This window comes from Lycium ferocissimum, chromosome 6, assembly GCF_029784015.1.
Source record: "Lycium ferocissimum isolate CSIRO_LF1 chromosome 6, AGI_CSIRO_Lferr_CH_V1, whole genome shotgun sequence".
Lineage (NCBI taxonomy): Eukaryota > Viridiplantae > Streptophyta > Magnoliopsida > Solanales > Solanaceae > Lycium > Lycium ferocissimum.
The window spans coordinates 1,001,186-1,026,285 of record NC_081347.1 but is presented as its reverse complement, the minus strand read 5'-3'; the positions used below and the strand labels follow the sequence as shown (position 1 = coordinate 1,026,285).

At 33.3% G+C, this 25,100-nt stretch overlaps 2 protein-coding genes and 1 pseudogene across 2 annotated transcripts; all 3 read right to left on the bottom strand.

The window, feature by feature from the left end:
* Positions 1-1,761: 1,761 nt before the first annotated feature.
* Positions 1,762-3,066, bottom strand: LOC132060525 (acyl-CoA--sterol O-acyltransferase 1-like; annotated as a pseudogene).
* A 2,950-nt stretch (positions 3,067-6,016) lies between these two features.
* Positions 6,017-7,782, bottom strand: LOC132058803 (acyl-CoA--sterol O-acyltransferase 1-like). Its single transcript, XM_059451159.1, has one exon. The coding sequence runs from the start codon at positions 7,706-7,708 to the stop codon at positions 6,176-6,178; it is 1,533 nt and encodes a 510-aa protein (XP_059307142.1). The 5' UTR covers positions 7,709-7,782; the 3' UTR covers positions 6,017-6,175.
* Positions 7,783-9,764: 1,982 nt separating this feature from the next.
* LOC132058802 (rho GDP-dissociation inhibitor 1-like) lies at positions 9,765-14,357 on the bottom strand. Its single transcript, XM_059451158.1, has 5 exons — positions 13,648-14,357; positions 12,965-13,031; positions 11,246-11,464; positions 11,003-11,127; positions 9,765-10,099 (listed from the first exon to the last, which is right to left on the bottom strand). The coding sequence occupies exons 1-5, from the start codon at positions 13,912-13,914 to the stop codon at positions 10,022-10,024; spliced, it is 756 nt and encodes a 251-aa protein (XP_059307141.1). The 5' UTR covers positions 13,915-14,357; the 3' UTR covers positions 9,765-10,021.
* Between the last annotated feature and the right edge of the window lie 10,743 nt (positions 14,358-25,100).

Genomic DNA, 25,100 nt, shown 5'->3' with positions numbered 1-25,100 from the left:
AAAAAATAAAAAAACGAAAAATATATGAAAATCCGTCATGTTTTATAATATATCGTTATGTTTTGTAAATAAGGAAAACTATCGTTACGTTTCGTAAATATTTCTCCTTAACATGTATATATACGTAGTTTACCCTTTTAAATATTAGTTGATTTGTGTTTAATAATATGTGGGCCCACAAATTTTTTTGAGGGCCACATGTTGACGGACGACAAAAAGTGCACCAAAGTGGTGCTTCTATATAGTAGTAAAGTATTGTTTGTTTTTTTAATATAGGATTCACTTTTTTTTTATGTTGCTTGATTTTGTTAATATGGGACCACTTTTTTTTTTGCTCCGTGAGTTTGGAGACAGTAGGTTGCACTTTTTTTACCTTTTTTTTTTTTTTTTTTTTTTAATATTGGTTGGTTTGTGTTTAATATGTGGGCCCACAACTAAATTGTAGTTTATGTTAAAATGTCTAAAACTTTATTATATTAGTGTTTGCTACGAATACAAAATCGCACGTTTTTTTGACATTGTTTATTTTTTTAATATTGGTTGGTTTGTGTTTAATATGGGGCCCTAATTTTTTTTTTTTTTTTTTAAATATTAGTTGATTTGTGTTTAATAATATGTGGGCCCACAAATTTTTTTTGGGGGCCCACAGACGGACGACCAAAAAGTGCACCAAAGTGGTGCTTCTATATAGTAGCAAAATAAAAAATAATGGTTATTAGCTGCATATGTTACATTTTATAGTGTATAATACATCATCAAGATCCACAAGGGATTATATAAAAACAGAAGACTTCTTGAACCGCTGACCAATATTGACAATAATACATCTATTATAAAAATAAAAAACAGAATTTATATATATTATGTATTTTTTAACTAATTTGTTCAAATAATGGCACATGAAAAATATATATATATATATATATATATATATATATATATATATATATATATATATATATATATATATATATATATATATTGTAAAGCACCCCTCAAAGTCAAATTCACATTTTCTTCTAAAGTAAGCCAACTTAGGAGAGACTTTTTCTTGTTTTGCTTTTATGTGATCATACACGTTGATTGTGTGAAATATTTGTAAGCTATTATCAATATAGTTTAATCTGTAATCGCTAGCTATTTACATTCTTTCCTGCATTACCGATAAACATCAGTATACAAAATTATTAGTAAATTTAGGCGTTTGGACATGAATCGGGTTAAATTTGAAAAAAAAAAAAAAAAAAAAATTTGAAGTTAAGTTAAAAAGGATATTCAAAATTGAAGTAGTCTTTGTACATGAAAACACAGTTGAGGCTTTTGTTAGTGAAAGCATGAAAAAACTTGAAAAACTTTTAGAACCTATTTTTAAAATTTTACATTTCGTATTTCAAATTCGGAGTTTTTAAATAATTAGCCAATTTGAAAACAAATCTTTATTTTAAACAATCTTCAAATATTATACAAACGGGACCTTATAATAATCTAATAATGAAAAACTTCTTTACACATATTAGATCCTTTTTGTATCCTACTGTCATTTGACATTAGCATCCGGCACCATTATAGTGGGGCGAAAGAAATTACTTTATCTTTATCTTTAACTATAAGTTTCGGATTCAAGTTCTGAGAATGAAAAAACTCTTGGTAGAGAGTAGGCTCTCTTTAATTGTACACCACGAAGGATTTGGATTAATCGAGCCAATAAACTCTAAATATTAAATAATTATAAGCCCAAAAAAAATGAGAAAACATATAAATTTTGAAATTAAAAGTTATACAATTTGAGACCGCTTTATTTCAGTGTGAATAATTACCTAGTCTTACAAGAATGGACACGTGATGTAAGCAGGACTAACTAGTTTACCATACCTCACAAATTCTAAAAAAGCAAGACATTCAGTACATCCTTTAACATCTGGCTGACCCCTCAACAAAGGTGGAAAAAACAACCAAAAACTGGTCAAAATAATAAATCCTAATGCTAATGGACCTGAAATAATCCTAGGAACCCAAATTTTGTCATTCAACAATTTCTTGATCATAATTTCAAGACTCAAAGCCACCCCATGAATGATAAAGAAGCATGTGACTTCCCAACTAGACTTCACTCTTGAAATGTAGTAAAAAATCAGTTCATGCATTATCCCCGAGATGAAAAACGTCGCGAGTATGGCAGGAAGTGGGGCCCACTTCCTTGTGATCATGTTCGTCATCATTGACCTTACAGGATCATAAACGGTTGGACGAAGTATATTAGTTACCATAAGGTTCCACCTCCTTACCCCAGAAATCTTGAAGCGAGCTAGTCTTGTAAGGCTCATCAAAAGGAGGCTCAAGCTCGACTCGACTCACAACTCGAACCATATTGCTAACCATGGTCAGTGTGATTTCTAAGAACAAATAAATGTGGAGGCAATAACAAAAGAGAATGAATTTTGGATACAAATGGTTATTATAATTATACACCCTTATCAAAATGGCTAGGAGTGGAATTTTGGTGACAAGATTGAAAGTTAAATTTGTGTTCTTTTTTGTGGTTTCAACATCACTAGTTGAATATTTTTGAAATTTTATAGGCAAACAAGCCAAGGGTATGAATGTTGAAAGTGGTAGAGGTGGGGTTGATGACAAAGGACCTTTACCCAAAGCAAAAAGAAGAAGCTTGAAATTGGCTAGCCATGCAATGAAGAAAGAAGTAGTAGCACCAAGATTAATGGAGGTGAGATAAAGAGGAAGAATGAAAAATAGACAAATTATTGGAATTATAGCCACAAATCTTGATTTGCCTTTGGGAAAGAATTTGACAATTGTGTGAGAATAACATAAACTTGTTAAGATAATAGCCCATACCACTATGAAATTGTGGATCTCGCCTTCCATTTCTTTGTTTCTTCGTCTTCTTCTTGGTAGATGATTTTGGAATTAAGAGACACTTTTATTATTTTTCTGATAGGAAAAAAGAAAAAGAACACATTTAATGATGATGGGCATAGGGGAATCTCGAAGTGGGGTTGGGGAGGGTTCACATAATTAAATTAGTCTTCATCATAGATACATTTAATTATTAGGACAGAGCTGTATTTCACATATAAAGAGGTATATTATTATACTGACAATTCAATATGAACAAGTTTGAAGAAATTGCACGATTTGTCCTTCAAATGAGTTGGTCTTTAATTTTTACCCTTCAAATTGAATTCAACTTTTAACTTTTCGCCTTTAAATAATCATATAAGATGCTAGTGAGATATAATTAATTTAAGAACGATATTATTATTAAAAATATAAATTTATGTCCAGCAAAAAAATATTTGCCTCGAAGAGCAAAATTTAAAGACCAGCACAAAATAGGGGAAAAAGTGCAAATGACCTAACAAGTTTTTACTTTTTGGTCCAAATGTAATCAAGCTATTGAAAAACCAACCATATATTGGTAATCTTCTATGGATTCAACAAAAATCACATCATTGGTATGAAGAGTTTTTACATTATTAATGTATTCTAACACATTCTAACATGTATTTTGCCTGATTTCAACTTACTACATCCAAATTTATGAATGACAACGGCGATAGTTATCTTTTTATGCTTTTAGTGTATAGAAATTAAACTCATCTTCTGTATATTGTAAGTATCGATCAGTAAACCGTAATAACTTACTATAATATGTTAAACAATCAAATCTCTCTATAACAATCATCGATATATTTCACTGTAATAGTCTATTTTTCTATGGAACCAATTTTCAGTTTAAGTTATATTTTATGTTTTTTTTAACAACGGAAAAGGCTCATAAATACCCCTAACCTTCTATGGAACCAATTTTCATTTTAAGTTATATTTTATGTGTTTTTAACAATATTTGTTGTAGCAGTTAAAAATATTTAAACAAACAATATTAGTACTTGTTGTTCCAACTTCTTCCTTAATCATGAAAATCTTGTGAGATTGCTAAACTTTTCAACTTTTTGTTATGCATGACGTGTTTGTTGGATCCAAAATTAGTGTGCAATAAAAGCAACGTCAGTCTAATTTGGAAGTTTGTTTTTTCTGCTTTATATTCTTCGCCTGAATTTGGGGTCCGCCGCCTTTTCTTGAAATTGACCATAAGTCTGACGATCATCAAAGCGGCAACATTTTTGTATTCATGTGATTCCAATATCAGCACACCAAATTCATTCTTGACTTTCTCCCCACAAGATAATTTCAACTTCAATATAATTCTGCATCCCTCCAAGCAACTCTTCCATCAGCTAATGGTTGTTGAATATTACATTTAACTTTCTTCACCTTTTCCAGTAAATTTAAAATGTTTTCAATTTACATGAATTAACCTCATTGTTCTTAAAGACTTCTTCCATTTTTCCTTACACATGTTTTGTTATATATATATATATATATATATATATATATATATATCTTATATAATGAGTGGATATAATAATATATAAAAGGGCCATTTAGAATAATATTAGAAAAATGTGCCATTTCGGGTAAATATTTTCTCAAAATAAACATAGAGTGTTATTTTCCCTATCTTGTATTCTTATATTGTACTATATGTAATCTAAAAAACTCTCATTGGTATTTTTTACATTATTAATGTATTCTAACACATGCTAAAATTTTAATCCAAATTTTATGAATGGCTATGGCGATAGTTATCATAGATATCATGATAGTGTAATTTTTATTTTTATTTTGCTTTTAGTGTATTGAAATTAAATTTGTCTTCTATATTATATTGTCGATGAATATTGTATGTTAGCTTTGGCAAAATAAAACTCAAGGTCCATTTTCTGAAGATGATCCTTTTTATATTTTTTAAGTTTATTCTAATGTATTGTTTATATATCAGTAGAATAATTTTTGATAGTTTTGAAGATCGAATTTTCAATTGATTAATTTTTTTTCTCTCCTTTATATTCTTCCCCTAATTTTTTTTCTTGAAATAAAATGTCACGTCATCAAATATAATTTTACTATAGTATCCAATAAAAGAGTATATTTTATTCTTATATTGTATATCATTTCTGGTTTCTCATACCCTTCAAATAGAGGAACATAAATCTTTGACCTCTTACAAATATCAATTAAGAATAATTATGTCCAAACAACTATATAACATGTTAGCTTAGGCAAAATAAAATCTACTCCATAAAAATGATTTATTTTATTTTCTTAAAAAACTATTCTAATGTATTTTTTATATATTAGTAGAATAATTTTTTGATAGTTTTGAAGATCAATTTTTCAACCTCAGTCTAGAACTTTAATTATTTTTTTCAGTAAAATGGACATGTGATATTCATTTTTCAACTTCAAATTTATTTCCCCCCTTCAAATATCACTTGATTAATGTGCCATTCCTAATAAATTCTAAAAAAGCAAGAGATTCTGTACATGCTTTAATTTCTGCTTTAGTTATCAAAAATGGTGGAAAAAACAACCAAAAGCTTGTGTAAATAAATGTGAGTACTATTTAATACCGCTAATCAAATATAGTACTATATTAATTATGTACAAGTGATTATTTTCATTATGCATCTTACCAAATAATGTATTATCTTATGTAAAATGCTCGGTTGAGATTAATACAATCAGCCAAACGATGCCTTAAGGGGCCATTTGGTTTGGATACACGTTATGCATGGATTGTAATGTAGAAATTATTTCTTATGAATATTTGGTTTGATATATGTACAAATTAGTATATACAGTGTATAATTTAAAATATTGTTTATCTGTTAACAAAATAAACGTTTGTTGACTAAAATGGAGGTGACATCCTAATTTTATTTCACTTAACCAGATTTCCATGCCCTTTTATATGAATGTTTTACAACGTACTTCACGGTACGTTTATGGGTAAGAAGTAAACAACTTATGGTATACTAGTTAATATTTGTACATGTTTAATGAATTTTTTAATACAAATAAAAGTGAATTTGTTTCGCTAGATGAGCTAGGCTTCAAAAATTAACCCATAAAAACATACAAGTGTATGACGTTTATGCCTAATCAAATAAAAGTGAATTTGTTTCAAAGGTAGGGGTGGCAAAGTTAGCCCATAAAACATGTCCCGACTAATCATCCAAGTTTGGGTGGGTTAATGACCCGTCCATTTTGACCCATCCAAATTTAATCCATTTGACACCCCTACTTAGATGGATTATCTCAAAAATGTTGATTTCACAGCCTTGGTGATATCCTTAAAGAATGCACCAATAGCTTCATACTCTCCAAATGCACTAACATCAGAATTACACCTTAACAACTGTGGAAAAAACAACCAGAAACCCGTGATCATAACAAATCCAACGGTCAAGATCGTCCCGATTATCCGTGGCAGCTTAAACCTGCCATTAATCACCTTCTTAACACATATCTCAATGTTTAAACACACCCCATGTAGCAAAAAGAACCAGGTGATTTCCCAAGTGGGCTTGACCCGACCCAAATAGTAAAATATCAGCTCGTGCATTAGGCCCGATACTACGAATGTAGCCATCAGGGCAGGAAGTGGGGTCCACTTCCCGCCCAAAATGTTCGTGGAGAGGCTTAGAGTTGGCTTGTATACAGTGGGCCGAAGGATTTGAGAGACGATGAGATTCCAACGCCGGCCCCAGAAATCTTGTAATGAGGTAGATAAATATGGTTCATTGAACTGTGGTTCGAGCTGAAGCCTGAAAAGCCCACGGGCCAAGCCCGAAATAATAGCTAGAATGATTTCTAAGGAAAGGTATATGTGGAAGCAATAGATGACCAATATGATATGGGGATGTATATATTCACTATAGTCATAAACTCTAATAATTAAAGCAAAAGGAAGTGTCTTTATGCCATAATTTAGTTTCTGGCCTTTGTTGGACTTTGCATAAGATAGATATAGGCTTTCTTGAAAGTGGTCATTTTGTGCAAAGTCCCTTCCCATTTGCACGCTAGAGCCTTTTTCAGATGATTTTCGAGACAGGATTTCATGAAAATGTCCATCTTGAAAAGGGTTGTTTTCAGTTTTATCAATTGAACTTGGAAATGGGATTTCTTGAAAATGGCCATTTTTTGCAAAACCCTTTCCACTTTGCACACTAGAACCTTTTTCAGCTAAAATTGGAGATGGGATTTCATGAAAATGTCCATCTTGAAAAAGGTTGTTTTCAGTTTTATCAACTGAGTTTGGAAATGAAGTTTCATGAAAATGGTCATTTTTTGAAAAACAATTTCCACTTTGTACACTAGAAACTTTTTCAGCTGAATTTGGACATGGAGTTTCTTGAAAATAACCATTTTGATGAAATTTACCTCTGTTAACCCCATTTTGCACATAAATTTCAATTTTTTCTGGACATTTTTGCTGAATCTTGATGGGTAGGCAAGCAAGGATTAGAAATTTAGTAATAGAAAGTGAAGAATCAGAAAGTGGACCTTGGTCAAAAGCAAGTAAAAAAAGCTTAAAATTACAAAGCCAAGAAATAAAAAAACCAGTGTTACCACAAAGATGAACAGAATTAATTTTGAGAGGGACATAGAGGAAAAAACATATCACAGGGAGAAAAGATAAGAGACTAAATGAACCCTTTGGAAGAATTTTGGATGCTAAATAGCAATAGCATAGTGATGCATAAATTAATAACCATACCTTAATAAAAGTTTCAATTTCTCCTTCTATCCAATATTTGATCACATTCTTGATATTTCCCTCCATATTACAACTCTGTTCTTTATTTCTATTTTTTTTTTTTTCTACCTTTTATTCCTTATGGTTTGGATGACAAAATGTGAAGATAAAAAGAATAGCACAAAAAAGTTGTATGAAGGAGACATTTGATAAAATTCTCTGCCTTAACTTCTTTTAATCAGTCCACAAAATTAGAATATACTGTTTGTAGGAAAACCAATCGATTATCGACACGTGTCATTGGCAGTATTGTGTTCCAATTTAAATTCCTTAATGTCGTCAGAATGTTTTGGAATAATAATTTTCAACGTTTGGCACACTATTACATTTATTTTGAGCCGATGGTCTATCGGAAACAATCTCTGAATTCCATAAATAGGGGTGGGCATGGTACGGTATGATACGGTATTTGAAACTTCTGTATGGTAATTTCGATTTTCGATTTCTAAAAATACTATATCATTACCATACCAAATTAATTCGGTATGGTTCGGTATTTTACGGTACGGTAAATCGGTAACCAAAGTTTGTTCGACTTTGACGAACATATAATCATATCTTAGAAATTATCTTAATTATATCGTATCACATATGAAAAATTCAAAAGAAATTATAATCAATATCTTCGTAAATCAATTACACCAATAAAAACATTTCAATCAATAAAGAGTAGTCAAAGTTCAAACGTCTAAACAATTAGTTTTGTACACTAGTTAAATATTTGTTAGTATTATAATATATATACTAATATATTATATATGTACATATATTCGCTGTCTTTTCGTTTTCTTTTTTCAATTGAAAAAATACCGCACCAAATACCATAATACCGGTTTCGATTTCGGTATGGTAATCGGTATATACCATACCATACCCAGGAAATCCAAGTTTGAATGTTGACTTGAATAGGATAACTTCTTCAAAACTGGTGGCATAAGAGAACACAGATAAAAAAATTCACTTAGTGTTCTTACATCTACTACACAAACGTCTTTGTTGTTCATTTTTCAATTGAAAAGTTGGTAAGGGGAAACTCCAGAGAAAAATTACTTTCAATTCCTTTTCAAACAAGTATTCCAAAGTTTGAATGTTGACTTGAATAGGATAACTTTCTTCAAAACTGGTCGGATAAAAGAATAAGCTGTGATAAATTATCAACCCACCAACCCCACTCTAATGATCATTATTAAATTCGAACTAAATTATTCTACATAACGACCAATTAATTTTACCTTATTCTTTTTCAGTAGAATGTATGTAAGAACAACCCAATAGTCATTAGACCGTGACAGAAATCCAATCTGCCTCATGTCGTTAGTTGCAGGAAGAGTTTAATTAATATACAGTGATAGTTTAAATAATATATCGTTATCAAGTGATCACTAAAAGTAAATGTCCATATAAAGGGAGATAAAAAACCTGCAAAATAAGAAAAGTTATCCGCTAAATATACTGATAGCATAAAAGTTATTTATACTGTCAGTATATGTAAGTTAAATCCCGATGAATAACCTATTCTATGAATATTGAAATTAGTGGAATGCCCACTGCCATTGGAAGAAGCAAACCAAGTGGTCTCCATTTTGGTTGTTGGTACTGAACTATCAACCTCAAAATTTTCTTTTTGACTATTTTATTCTGCGATTCTTTAAATATTTTGCTAAAACAACCTACACATCACATGTTGCACTATTACCACTAGACCAAAGCCTTGAAAGCTAACATTTTTCTTATAACAAGAAATTCCTGAGACCAATGGCCCACAATTTGAAGCTCGGTGGATAATGAGTCTGCCCTTCTACCCTTTTCCACTTAGAGGCTTTTGTCTACGGTGTGGTTCGAGCCCGATCTTGGAGGGGAACATTCAAATCATGAGCAAACATGCCAATGCATAAATGTCAAGTTCAATTATGGGGAAAAAGAAAGTGGGAGAAGTGGTTGAGAAAGCCAAACGAATATAACAAAGTGACTAAAGTCAAGGGAGAAAAGTAGCTAAAGAACCTAACTTTGACAAACTTTGGTTTTAAGGTAAGTAAAAGGAAGACATATCATAATTGAGAAAATGGAAGAAAAAAATAAGGAATTTGATGAACAAAATCTCTAGATTCTTGAAAAGATTACTTCACAGTTTTACAACATTCAAAAAGCACACCTATGCACATGAAACTTGATTGAGAGAAGGGCAAAAAGAGAGCTTTGATCACACAATCAATTGTAGCAGGTTGTTTTCTCTTTTCCCCCTCCTTTTTCTCTTCTATAAAACTAAAAGACTCAGATAATTACGAAGAATGGAAACAAGAATTAGTATGGAAGCAACGATTCATGTCATGGCGTCTTTGTTCATTTTTCCTGCCATTCTTTCTTGATTTCAAATGTATAGTTGATCTCCAGATAGCACTTGTTATCATCATCAAGAAACTGCAGACAAAGCAAACAAGAAGAAAAAGGACTTAATTTGGTATGCTTAGAAACTCTGTTCACTTTCTCACTGAAGCGTGAACGGAAAAGTTAATCAAGAGAAAATCATAGCTATTATTAGATGTTCCACTCGTTTAAGAATACTCATACAGTCTAATAAACTAATATGCACTTTTTAGCTATGTCTTATCTACTAGGACCAAAAGGATATAAATTTGAAAGCGTCCATCAACGTAAAAATTCCAGCCAGGGTGATTGCTTCAATGCAAATATTAGGTACAAAACTCTAACCAATCTAATAACTTTGCTTCATTTAGTATTTTAATGTAGTGGTCCTTCAAGACAAGACTTAAAACTAGTAAAAAACAAAAGATAAAAGAAGAATGAAAGGAAACAAAAAGCGGTCCCCTTGCATTAGATGTAGGACCATATGCAAAGTTCTGCAACCTCACTATCAGTCTATCAGAGGTTCCAAATACTTTTCACTTTACTTGGATATATGAAGTTGGAGTTGTGTTTGGTTATACTTTTTGCAAAGGAGAGAAGCGAGCACTTTATTTGGAATTTGTAAATATTTAGTTGGAAAACAGGCTTGGAGCACTTTTCCAAATTCGGAATCCAACTCCATGTTGGATTTGGAAATTTTATAACCAAACACTAATTTTGCAATAAATTGAAAATTATTCAGGAAAAAAGTGAATAATTCTCATGGCCAAACGGCTTCTTGAGTTTTGCCAAATTCAATGCATGATAAGATTGCAAATTCACTTGTAACTAAGCCGCTGCACGAGACTAGATGCTACATAATTCAGTTTCTGGCATTTTATAGGATTTTAGTACTTCTGTTGAATGGTAGATAAAGAATATGTTAAGAACATTAAAGAGAAAAAGAAAAAAAATCACCTTTGTCCTTGCCGAGTAAGATCCTCTTGCAAAAATGCCAGAAGGCGTGGTGTCTTCTGGCATTTCATGTGTATAAGGCTCCAATTGAGGACTGAACGCCCCTATCATTTGTTTCGTGCTGTCCACTGAAATAACGTTCGTGCAAAGGGAAAATGTTAATTAAAAACATAATGAATTAACTACTTAGGCCTAAAAAGTGACATATTCATATATGGGTGGAAATGTGAAGGGACAATATAGTACCTTTGATACCGGTTTTCCAAACTGTGTTCGTGTACTTAAGACCAGTCACTATGTTATTGTTGACCTGGAATGAAAATTTTAGGCTGTATTTGCTTCCTTCTTTCAGGACAAACCACGGGCTCTTGGGATTTCCATCCTCGGGGATAGGGAGAACAATATCAGATCTACCGGGGGACTTAATTTCAAGGCTCAAGATCTTCACTTCCGGATCCAGGGATTCTACATTATTCAGCAGTCACGAGAAGTGTCAAGATTTATACCAGCGCAGAAACAGAAATGCTTCTCATATGTATTTAAAGGCTCATCAAGATATTACCAACCAAATAATCCTACTGAAAAGTTCCACGTTGTGTCACATAAAATTGAATATGCTAATAGATGAAAGTCGAATAAAGAAATTTTTGGAGTTACTCACATTAACATATCTTGAAATTGAAAGTATTAACATTACACATGAATAATCAGTCCATATCAGGTGGTCTATTAGTAGTTTTCTATTCTTTACCACTGGAGTTAAAGAAAAATGATGTTCTTCTGGAAGATTCCACCAAACAGTTTACGAACTTATCAGCCGATTGAAAAGCTCAGATGATGCAAAACAGAACCTATCAGGTGGTTTATTCGATTCATTGATACTCAATAAAAGGGCAGCTGGGTGCACAAAGCATCCCCCCTTAGCAGGTTTCGGGGAAGGGCCCTCACCTTAAGGGTGTGATGTAGAAAATGAAACACAAAAGAAGCTGTTCACTCATCATAACTTAAATAAAATGACTTACGACACAAATAACTGACTGTAGGTCACACCGAGACAACTTTACCATTGATACTCAATACTCAACCCGAAGCAAATTTCTATTTAAGATCCCACCATAAGCGTGAACCAACTGATCAATCTGGCTGAAATATTTCAATGAATTAGGATCCAAGACCATTTTCCTTGTTTTCTCTCTTTAAGATGCATTTTGAAACTTCTTATATAGGAATAGATCCAGTTTTCTGGCAAGCTCTTCTGCATTCTATTTCAAATCACACCCTCACTAACGAGACAAAAAGTTTGGGCTATGTTTTCTTCAGAAGAGAAGTCTTCAGAAAAGAAGAGTAATGTGAAAGATATCAAATTGCAGTCTGAACTAATCCATAGAATTTGACAGAAAATATTTTTACCATATATTCTTGCAAACTAAGAGCAGTAATGCTGGGGGTGGGGGGGTGGGGGCTCTGGGGGGGGGGGTTGATTATTACTGTAACATAGGCAAGAACAGCAAAAAGATTCAAATTTCATGAGCTTATTATAGAAACAAGATGAAAAATCCCCAATAGGAGGAAAACAAAGCTTCAAAATTGCACTCCCTCCATCTCAAAATACTGGTCAATTTTCGAAAAATTCCCAAAGGTGGAAATTTGATTAATCTTCGAAGCTAAATTAGATTAATCCATTATTTAAAAATTCGAAAACTATATGAAAAGTATTATAAGTTGCAATTTTTCTCATATCAAAAACTATATCATAAAATGTTGGTGAAAGTTCATATACGTTGAATCTCGCGAAGCGAAAAGTGACAAGTATTTTGGTACGATGGTAGTATATGCATATTAATCTTTCCTCAATAGAAGGGGAACCGGGCTGCCCTTGTTTATTCTTTCCTCAAAAACCAAAAATCACAAATTCAAGAGAGTTTGACAGAGCAAAAATCTTGAAGCAAAAACAATTAATATTACCTCCAACAGCATTGATATCCACACTTCCAAGGAGCTGCTCCTTCCACCTTCTCAAACTCTCATCATCCTTAAAGCAAACATTAAATCAAATCAAAACAAACAGCACAAAACAAACATTAAAAAGGAAAAAAACATAGCATTTTTATAAGACATTTCAAGAAAATAAAAAAGGGGAAGAATCAAAACAAACAACACATTCAAAAAAACAATTAAGAAGGAAGAAAGATGCAATCTTTTTTATCTTTTCAAGAAAACAAAAAAAGGAAAAAATCATGAAATGTTATCTTTTGATTTCTCATCTAGTGTTCGTGCCCGTATTGCGACACGACTAAATCTTGGATTCACATCACACTCTCTAACAAAGGTGACTCCGTAACGACCAACATTAAATCAACTCAAAACAAACAACAACAAAATAAACACTAAACATGAATAAAGACAACATTTTTTTTTCTTCATTTCAAGAAAACAAAAAGGGAAGAATAAAAACAAACACCACATTCAAAGAAACATTAAACAAGGCAGAAAGATTCAATCTTTTTAATCTTTTCAAGAAAACAAAAAGGAGAAAAACCATAAAATATTTTCTTTCTTGGTTTCCAACCAGTATCTCGTTATCCGCATTGGTGCCCGACTAAATTAACTCGAACTCGAGACATGTTAAAAGGAAGAACAACACACACCTTATCCTTTTCAAATTGTTCTTTGAGGGAACATTGAGGACCTAACTCAATCTTGTTATTAGTTTCATCATCATCCTCTTCTTGATCAGTAGTATATATTGAACTTTCACTCATTTGTCTATTAACCTTATTCTCAACAGGGCCAATATTCTCAATTTCAGGGTCAGAATCAGCAACAATTCCTTTATTACCCTCACAAATTGTTACCTTGTTTTCATCAAAACCCATGTTGCTGCTACTTTCAGCAACTCTAACGGCCAATGACATTAACAAAAATAAAAAAACCAGTGTTTTTAGCTTAAAGAAATGAATGAAAGAAAGAAAGAAAAGAAAAGGGCTTTTACCAGTTTTGTTCTAGCTTGATATTATATGTATGATATGATATGTATGCCAAGAAAAGAAAAGAACAGAACTAGAAAAGCCCAAAAAGAATAAAACAAAAACATTGAGGAGAGGCTAAAAAGAATCACCCTTTCTAAAAAAAAACAAGAAAATTTTGGATTAAAAAAATGATTTTTTTAAAAATGCATGGTTTGCTGAAAATGGTTAAAAAAAAAAAACCAAGAAAAGAAATACCCTGAGAGTATTATTATTATTACTACAATGATAAGAAGAAAAAGAAACCAAGAAAAAAGAGAGAGAAAGAAGGAGAAAAAATTGTAGGCGGATGGTTCTTTTGAGGTGCAAAAAGGAAATGGTCTTGTGGTGATCCAAATATTTTGAGAATTGAAATTATTAATAATAATAATATAGTAATTTATTATATAACATACTAACAAATAATTATAAGAGAGAAGAATGGTGGAGAGATCGTGAAGGGCACTTGAGAGACAGCTTAGGATTGGGTGGAAGAGAGATATTTTAACTATTTTTTGGACCTCTTCTCTCATTGAACAATTATTCCTCTATTGAGGACTACGTGTATCTCTTCTACTGTATAATACAATGTCCGACTAATTCAAATTCATATAGTAAAATTTATTGAAGTGGAAAACGCTCCCAACTTATCAGGTTTTTCTTATATAGAGGGGCTGAATATAAGACCTTCAGTTAAGGTTGGAGAGATCATACGCATCCACCAGAACCCTTGCTAGTCCTTCAACCTAACTATTTTTTTTTCCACCTAGTACGCGGTATTCGTGTCGAGGCCCGATTAATTTGAATTCGCACCTCCGCATAAGCCCATTAAAGAAAAAATTGACCTATCATGAATTTTTTGTATCCAGTATTCAAACCCAAAACCTGAGTGGTGAGAAATGGTACCCACAACCCACCCTTGATAGTCCTTCACCCCAACCTTCACTATAACTGTTCCTGGCTTTTGTTTTGTTTTCAATTTTTAATCTTTTTCTTTTGGTATAATAATATATATTTGAAATTTACTGACTCGATTATCAAATTCGCTTCCTATCATAAAATACATTTGTATTATTCTTACTTGTCAAGTCAACCCGAAAACTCTTATCATCATTCCACCACACACCTTAATTGTCATGTTTTCATGATCACATGAAATGACAAGGTTATATTTCATGACAAGCATATTTCATGATCGATCACATGAAATGCTCAACTTAATTTTTGGCCTCAAGTATAAGGTTCAAGTCCTAGTGATAAATCTTTTTTTGGTCATCAAACGTGTGAACTCCTTCTGTTTTTATTTTTTTTCTAACTTGTAACTAGGGCAACAGTAGATAAAGTCACGGTCGCAAGTATGGTTTATAATCTCTTCTTCTTTTTTGTTTTATTTCTTAAACTTTTGAATATTCACTCCTAATGATTAATATATATCAAGCATTGTTCAACAGCAATGGTAGTTTAATTTTAGTGGTTATGGAAGGAAAAATAACATTTTCAAGAAGTAGAAAATAAGGTTTCTTTTTATTTTTGGGAAAAGGGTTTCAGTTTTCAACAAATAGAAAGGTGTATTAATTGGCAATGACATGGACTCAAGACTAAAATGTTATTGTCAATAGATTGAATATTTTTAAATTTATGATCATGGTCATTTATTTATTTTCACGTGACTCAACATAAATGGCTTCAAAGAATTTATTATTGACCCTGACATATGCATAAGGGGTTTTTGAAAGATTTTATCTAAACCAACATTTTATTATTATTAATCATTATTATTATTATTTACTACTTAGTGGTCGTTGTTATTGTTGTAACACGACAATGGCATACATGTTTTCGCACCGTGTTATTCCATTGGTTGATATATGCACAACAATGCCAATTAGAACAGGTATGAGGTTTTACCGTTTATTGAGATAATACATATTTTAAGTGGTTAACCTATTTATGTAATGAACGCTTGAGAATATTTGCATAAACTTTTTCAAATTTGAGCTGAAAGTGTCTAATAAGAATACCGTATTATGTGTTCAAGTGCTCAATCGGAACAAATCGTAATTCGAGTGTCTAAATAAAATTTACTTGATAAGTTTAAGGGATTGTCAATATATTTCGCTTTTAATATTTGATAATATCAACACATACAATTTAATGGATAATTCATGTGAAATAACTTGTTGAGCAATTTATTTAATTATATTTTTGTTGCAAAAATCAATAATCATGAGCTTGGCACTGGATAAAAATAAATGTTGGAGAAAGGTATGATGAAATAATTTGTAGTGTAGATGATTGATTTTTGCAACTAATTACATCAACAATAATATTGAGAAGAAGATAGGATGAGGAATATTTTTACTTGATTCAAATAATTAATGGGGCCATGGAATTTATTTCTATACGTGTTATCATGATCTTCGGGTATATTCCCTTCGATTTAATTGTAATTAACATGATTAGTTAGAGTCCTAGAGGAATATTAATTATGATTCATGATTTGTTAATCCTTTTGGAAAGAATCACGCTAACATAATTAAGGAATATTGTGGAAACCTTTTTTTTTCTTTTTCTTGTTTAATTTATTATTTCCCCTATTAGATAAGAAAGTCTAGAGAAACTTATTTTTATTCTTCACTCGGTGTTTGATATTTGCATTGAGGTTCTGATTAATCTAGATTCGTATCGCATAAGATCCATTTAAGTGGAAACCTTCTCTGCTGGGTCTTTTTTCATACCAAGAACCTCGAACCCATGACAATTGATTAAAGGTGGAGAAATTTTATTCATCCCATCGTAACTCTTAGTGGTGAAAGGTTACAAACATTTTTTTTTATTTTTCACCCGGTATTTGATATATGTATTAAATACGGTCCGAGATTTTTTATAAAAAGTAAAAAAAGTTATCCATCTCACCGCCTCACCTTGACGGTGAAAGTCTAGAAACTTTATTTTGCTTTTTCTTGCTAATGATGATGTATTATGTTGTTGCTGGTCAAACAAGTACAGACATGACAAGTTTGCTATCATAACGTTGTCGTTAATGGGATATAATTATTACCATGAACCGATTCAAATCATGGCTGTTCTTCATCTTGCAAATTCGAAAAATGACATGAGTACTACATGTCAATCCTAAATGAGTTTTTTCATCTAGCAAATATACAAGTAGAATAAAGTTGGCTGCACGCTCATTAAAATATTTATCTCTATCTGATTTATGATTAATTGATTTAATAAGGGGATAATGTGTCAATTATCTAAGTCTAAGTTGATAGAAATTTATGTGCCAACATATGTCATGGATATATTGGTTGATATAAAACCCGGGTGAGTATTGCCAAGTATAGTTTAACCTGTGATAATGAAATAATTTTTTTACACTATCAATACACAGATTGAGCTGTTATTTTTTCATACGAACTGACTAAAGTAGACCTATAGCTAAACATGCTTGAGAACTATTTTTTTCATTAAAACTGCCATTATGATGATTTTCTGCGTCATTCAATTTCTTGGAAGCATACATTTATCTTAATCACTAGATGGTGTATGCCCGTGCGCGGTGTTTGTTTTATTTATAAGTAATAATTTCCCATTAATACTTAACTTTAATTTGTAATAAATGTATTAAGCACATGTTTCTTAGTAGATGACTTTTAGTTTATGTAATACTACATTTTATTTCTCTTATGAGATAAGACTAGATGGCGTATGCCCGTGCGCAACACTTTGAATTATAGTGTATCTATATGTATGTAGTTGTGTTTGGGTAGTGATAATATATATATTTTATATTGCTAATAAACATACATAAGTTTACACTATTTATATATATATATATACATACATATATATATATATATACACACACACACACACACTATGTTTAAAACACGATTAATATAACATTGTAGTTTGTGCTCCATATCCAAAACTTTATTATATTAGTGTTTGCTACGAATACAAAGTTTGCAAAAATTTATTAATACTTTTTAAAATGGAAGACTTGTTTAAAAGGAAATTATTTTCCTCTCTTTGAGATAAAACAATAAAGAATATTTAAGCATCAGTTGATACTTTAATTTTTAATTCGAATAATTTAAAGGTGTAAAATATTCTATTGTTAATGTATGTAGATTAGACCTAAACAATACTTATTATTTTTTTATCAAATTTTGATTTGAATAATTCTAATTCAAATTATTAAATTAATTTTACGTGTTTAAAACGAAACAAAACAGAAATTTGATTTTCTATTTAAACGAAGAACTACTATTTTTTTAATTTTTGGTGAATATTCTTGGTTTAGCTAATTTTACTTGTCATGTTGTCTTTTGCACGTTTTTTTTAAGGAAACGTTAATTAGAATTAGGATTTGACTAATTTACCTTATTTATTATTTGATCTCTATTATTATTTTTTCTTTTACAACATTAATCTCTTTTCACATTTATTAGAGTAAGAATAAAAATGAAAAAGTAATTAAATTCTATCTTATTTTAAAATATAAATATTTTAAGTATATTTATTTAAGTAAACATAACAAATAAATGACATGGCGGAATAGCAAATACAACAGTTAACTATCTAGATTAGATCTAATATAAGAAAAGAAAGGAAATTGTATGGTGAGTCCGGAACCAAAATGCCCCCAAAAAAATTATTTTGAACCAAAATACCCCAACAAAAAAAAATGTTACAAAAGTACCTTTAGCGCAGTAAAATACTGCGCTAAAGCACTTAACCGTAACGGCTCCGTTAAGTGCTTTAGCGCATTATTTTACTGCGCTATATAAAGCTTAATCGGAAGGACCTTTAGCGCAGTAAAATAATGCGCTATAGATAGTTGGTTTTATCTATAGCGCATTATTTTACTGCGCTATAGTAGTCCACCATTTTCCTAACTCTTATTCCATTTTCACTCCTTTTTACGTAGTTTAGCCGTATATTAATCATGCTTTGAGACTCCGAAACTTCAATATTTTATATAGAACCCTACTTATATTTATACAATTAATAAGATAGGCTCAATACATAAAGAATACGCAATACTTTGGATTGTCGTTTTAGTGGTTAAAAAGTGCTCGAAGTCCTTTTTTGTTTGAAGACTTGTAGTCATTAGCTTTACGTTATTTATCTTTTAGGGTTTCGTCTTATTTTTAAATTAATGCTTAACTTTATTTCGAACGTGTCACCTTTTTTTTTTTTTTTATCAATTTAGGATGTGAAACTATAAACAATAATAAAAATTAAGATAATATGTATAAATATGCAAAAATATATAATATTTACGATAAATTGTATAACACTAATGTATATACACTATCGAGGATGGGTCCCACATGTAGTATGCCGGAGACTATCCCTAGGCCTAAGGCTCATGCCATCCCCACCGCTCTCGCCATCATCTCCATCGTCCTTCTTCCTCTTAATAACCGGGCGCTCCAAGTCATGATCATCTCCTCTTCTCCTGGCCCGTGCGCCCTTGACTAGAACGTGCTTCTTCTTGGGATCCGTTCCCGCCGGCACGCCGGAACCTCGGCCGAGCTAGGTCCGGAAACTCGACCTCTTCCACATCGGGAGTCGCCACCTCGGGCGTCGAAGGATGAACTCGAAAAGTATATAATAATTAGTACCATTTCTTATTTATATTGAATACATTAACGTTATTTATTTAATCAAACTCGTGTGTCAACGGCGCCCGAGTAGGCTCCCGAGATGGGTCCGTAGGCTCCTCGAGATGGGTGTGGTGGTGAATATGAGGTAGTCTCCGGACGAGATGCTGTTCGAAGTCCAAGTAAAGGTTATAAAAATTAAATAAATATTTACCTTATATTGAATAAAAGTAGTTTTAAGTAAAAAACTTACATGCGCCTCGGTAGTCTCATGAGAAAACACCTCTGCCTCGGCAGGCTGACGAGAATGCTCCTGAATGGGTCGCTCCTGTGGACCCACTGGCGCCGAATCCTAAAATATCAAAATAACAAAATAATAAGTAACATACCTATTTAAAATTAGTACTTTAAATAATCAAATATATATATTAAATATTGACCTTATATTGAATAAAAGAAATTTTAATAAAAAGCTTACCTGTGGCTCAGTGGTCATATGGGAAGACACCGCTGGCTCGACGTACCCATGAGAAAACGCCGAGTGGGTGGCTCGGTGGACCCGCCGGCGCCGAATCCTAAAATATAAAATATAATATATATATAATATATATATATATATATATATATATATATATATATATATAATAAATAATTTAAATGAACAAATAAGTATTTTAAATACTAACCGGAATCAAAAACTCATCGAAGTCAAGAATCCTGGGTCCCTCTAAATTCCTCACAGGCCGCTCATCAGCTAATGAAGCGCGTAACGCCGCCCAATCAACGTTATCACGCTCCTCCATGTATGCATTCTGGCTCGGCTGTGATGACGACCCGGGTATCTCAGCAAGTAAGAGCGCCGGCGTAAACGTAGCGAGTCCCCGGTGAGCCGCCACCGCCCGGGAACGGCCGGATGGACTAGACCGTGAACGCCCTCGGAATGGGATCGGCCTCATCCGCCTCATCTACCGTATGGTGTCCTCCACCACCAGGTCCTCTGGCAGCAGCACCGCGGCCTCTACGCGCACGGCGTCCCCTGGCAGCACGGTGTCCTCTGCCGGCACGGCCGCCTCCTCTGGGAGCACCCGTTCCTCCTCCTGGCGCTACCTGATAGTCAGCCTCCAGAACAGGCTCCTCCCTGCGCCTAATCTCGCCTGCCTGCCGGATACCATCCTCCGATATCCATACCATCTCCGCCGCAAGCCCCGCAAGCCCAGGATAAGGCATATGCTCTAACCCCAAGATGCGTAACCACTGTACGGCCACCAGCTGCATTTGTGTTCAACAGAAAAAAAAAAAGTTATTTTTTAAAACGTAACAATCAATGCAATTAAATAAATCTAAATACGATAAACTTACCAATGCCTCGTCGCCCGGCGAGCGCCGAGTATCCTTACATCCCTGGGGGACGCAAAGCCGGGTTGCCATCAATCGGCGTGTGATCCGACGATGATACCGGCGCATGTAATGCTCAATGGGAGTCAAATGGCCGACCACCGCTAAAATGCCCAACCTCGTTCTCCCAACGGTGAGCCGAACATCCATGAAAGCTAGAAAATCATCATCAACGGCGCCGATCGTCCCGCCGGTAAGTAGTGTCGGAGCTCATGACGGACGTCGTGGGTATACCGTGTATGCCCAAACTATCGTAAGACACGCCGGGCATGTGGTGCTCTACGATGTCCGGAGTGTATCAATGGACATCGCGACCTCCAAACCCCCGACCTGCCCTACGTAAGGCCGGCAAACCATCTAATATAGCAAACGTACGGCGTCCATATAAATAGCCGCATAACATATACATACAAATCGTTGATCACCAAGTCGAAAAGACGTTTAATTAAATTATTAATGTAAATTTAAATTGTTTTACCGCATCGTCCGTCACGTGATCAAGCCGGTCCCGAATGGTAGAATACCGTGGCGCGTATCCACATCCCGATCAAAACCCGCTGTCCACCTCCTCGGCATAAGGCATGTCAATCTCGAGGTGATGCCTGGACGGGCCGAAAAGGCATCCTTCCCATGCCCATAAATGTAAGCGATATTAGAAAATACGATTTTTAAGTCGTCATTTCAAGGTTTGTCTACATTAAAGGAAGGCACACTTAAAATATTACCCGGAGAAGAGCAAAAATCCACACACATCTCTCGACAACACCAATAGACGCTCGGCACAGTATCCGTAAAGATACGCCAAAACCCCCCCCCCCCCGTAGTCTCCGTGCCGTCCGTATGCTCCAAGAAAACCAAATAACGTAAGTCGACAAAGGCACCCGATGAATTCGGGAACAAGATGCCCCCGAATATAATAAGCGGTACAAACGGGCATGACGATCAACGTCCGCGGGGTGCCGTCATCAATCGGATCAAGACCCTCCAAATAAGTGCAGTGCACTAATCCGAACCCGACTCGTCCCGAAATCCGGCCCTGGGCAAAAGCACGAAGTGGGTGAGCCTAGTCAACTCTGTCGCCCACGTCTGACCAGGAGGAGGCTCGTACCGAGTGTATAGTGGCTCTCCATCTACCCGCAATCCAAAGAGGACCTCCACATCCTGAAGTGTAATCGTGGCCTCACCAGTGCGAAGATGGAAGGTATGTGTCTCTGGCCTCCACCGCTCAACCATGGCCGTGATGAGCGCCCAATCATGCTGTACCCGACCAACGGACACGCAACGGTAGATGCCGCCCTAAACAATATCTCCAAGACGCGAGGGTGTGGGGGGTGCTCGCGTAAAAGACCAAGCTCTCTCTGCGGCCCTACGGGGGCGAGCCTAGTAGATATCCCTATAGTACCGACCATAATAAGTCGACCTATGATTGTCTTGCAAAGACACATGCGATCTATCGAGAGGGTCCGGGTGAACGTAGGCCCCGGGTAATCATCGGGCCCCGCGTGAGCATCGGGCCCCGGGAACATCGGGCCCAGGGGGAACATTCGGATCCATGAAAGAGTCCGGTTTGTACAAAACTAAATTAGTCATTATTCTTGAAATGAAAGATAAATTATATTAACTAATTAATAATTTGTAGGGAATATGTGAATTATGTAGTATTATATCTTGTGAATAATTAACATAAGATATGATTTAATATGTGATAGTAAGGACACATATGTGATGGCAAAGACTTTTAAGTTAATTATTTTTGAATTATGTGATGGCAAAGACTTGTTAAGTTAATTAGTTTGAGAATCTAAATTTAGCAATAATATTTGTTTAGAATTCTATTTTGAATATGTGATATATTTTTAGTTGACCAAATAGCCAACACAACTACGATAAAATTAAACTAAAAGAGTATATTCGTCGACCACATATTTTCCTACAAACTTTACATTTTTTTTGCTAGCTTATGCATTTACGAAAAGAAGAACTTTAACTATTCTTTTTAAGATAATCTTTTTTTGTTTAACATATATATATTCACGCTTTTAAAATTATATAGATAACAATTCATAATCATTTACAACTTGTCTGGATGATTGTTACCTATTGTATTATATTATGTTGTTAATTTAAATACAATGTTTGTTTTGATTGTTACTTTAATATTATTTTTATGTAACGACGAAAAGGTCCTATTTTATATAACCACTGATTTGGTCCTATACAATACGACACAATACGAAAAATGTCAAAACAATACATAACAATCATCCAAACAAAGTGTTAACAACATAATAATTCATTACCAATCAATTTCTTTCAATTCATAAACAATATTTAACAACTAATAAATTCATAATCAATATTTAACAAAATAATAATTCATTAACAATTCATAAATAATTAACAAATTAACAACTCATAAACATATAACAAATTAACAATTCATAAACATTTAAGAAATTAACAATTCATAAACATTTAACAAATAATGAATTAAACCAAAAAAAAAAAAAAAAAAAAATCGGAATAGTGGCAAAAGCCACCGCCCAAATCCGAAAAGAACCAAAAAAAATTAATTTTTTTTTTGGAAAATAGCAAGGATTAAATGTTAAGCATGCTTAGAATATAATGTATATAACAAAATAATAACAAAAGTTCATAGTAGAAAACCTTAATCGAAGATTTTTTGTAGAGTTATTTTAATCGAGTTGTACGCCGCTTTTCCCCAAAATTTGAACTTAGAATCTTGCTCCTCGACTTGAATATACCGAGAATCTAAACTTTCCGGACGAAATTTAATAGAAAATGACGTTTTTGGATGTGGGACCACCTCATTTTTTTCGTCAATGGCGGTTTCTATTTTTTTTTTTAAACCACTGGAGGGACCAGTGGTGGAACCCGATGGGTTTATGTCGAAGGATATAGCGCAGTATTTTACTGCGCTATAGGTGAGAGAATAACTGTTATAGCGCAGTAAAATACTGCGTTATATGTGAGAGAACAAAACTACTATAGCGCAGTAAAATACTGCGCTAAAGCACTTAACGGTGCCGTTACGGTTAAGTGCTTTAGCGCAGTATTTTACTGCGCTAAAGGTACTTTTGTAACATTTTTTCTTTTGTTGGGGTATTTTGGTTCAAAAAAAATTTTTTTGGGGGCATTTTTGTTTCGTGCCCTTGTATGGTTTGGCTACTTAACCTTTTGAAGAAAAGCAATAATATGGGGTCCACGTTTTTTGCTGTATAATAATTTCATTTGCTCCCACTAATGGGTTGATACGCATGTGGCAATGAATCCACCATTATTGACTTAATGGGGATACTTTGGGAATTACGTGAATATTGTTTGATTTTTTAATATGGGGTGTACGTTTTTTTTTTTTTTTTTAATATGGGGTCCACTTCTTTTTCTTTTTTTTTACATGAGTTTGGAGGTGGTAAAGTCCACTTTTTTTTTTTTTTTTTTTTTTTTTTTTTTTTTTTTTTTTTTTTTTTTTTTTTTAAGTTGGAGGTGGACGACGAAACCACCCCCAACACATGCTTCTAATATAGTAAAAATATAGTGCACCACTTCAAGCAATGACACATTTTTTTTTATGACAAGAAAATCCCAGCCGCTACTCTTTGGGTGCGCACAGGGTATACCTCGCTCATGTGATACCACAATGGTTTTTAATAACACGGGTCCGGAACTTTTTTAACCCAACAAATAACTTTTGGAACAAAACTAACCCTTTAAAAAAAAAAAAAAAACCAAACTATGCTTCACAAGATAACTGTATGCGTGAAAGGACCAAACCGTAACTTGTTGAGTTTGGTCATTTCACGTGTATTCTGCGCGAGAAAGGGGGTAATTTTTTTTTCTTTTTTTAAGCTATCAAAAATCACGTTTTTTTCATACTTTGAGCAAATATTAGTCATATTTCAAAATATCAATATTTTATATAGAACTTAATATATTTTTTTGCGTACAATAACGTCGGCTCATTACATCAAGTATACCTAAACAGTTGGATTGTCGTTTTAGGGGTTGTAAAGTGCCCCGAAGTAAGTTTTGTTTGCTTGAAAACTTGTCATCTTTAGATCT

Excerpts from the sequence above, each read along its gene's own strand:
- LOC132058803 (XM_059451159.1), bottom strand. The coding sequence starts at position 7,708 with ATGGAGGGAAATATCAAGAATGTGATCAAATATTGGATAGAAGGAGAA.
- LOC132058802 (XM_059451158.1), bottom strand. The coding sequence starts at position 13,914 with ATGTCATTGGCCGTTAGAGTTGCTGAAAGTAGCAGCAACATGGGTTTT. Across the intron at positions 13,032-13,647 it reads AACAATTTGAAAAGGATAAG|GATGATGAGAGTTTGAGAAG; the intron begins GTGTGTGTTGTT and ends GTTTGCTTTAAG. Across the intron at positions 11,128-11,245 it reads TTGGAAAACCGGTATCAAAG|TGGACAGCACGAAACAAATG; the intron begins GTACTATATTGT and ends ACGTTATTTCAG.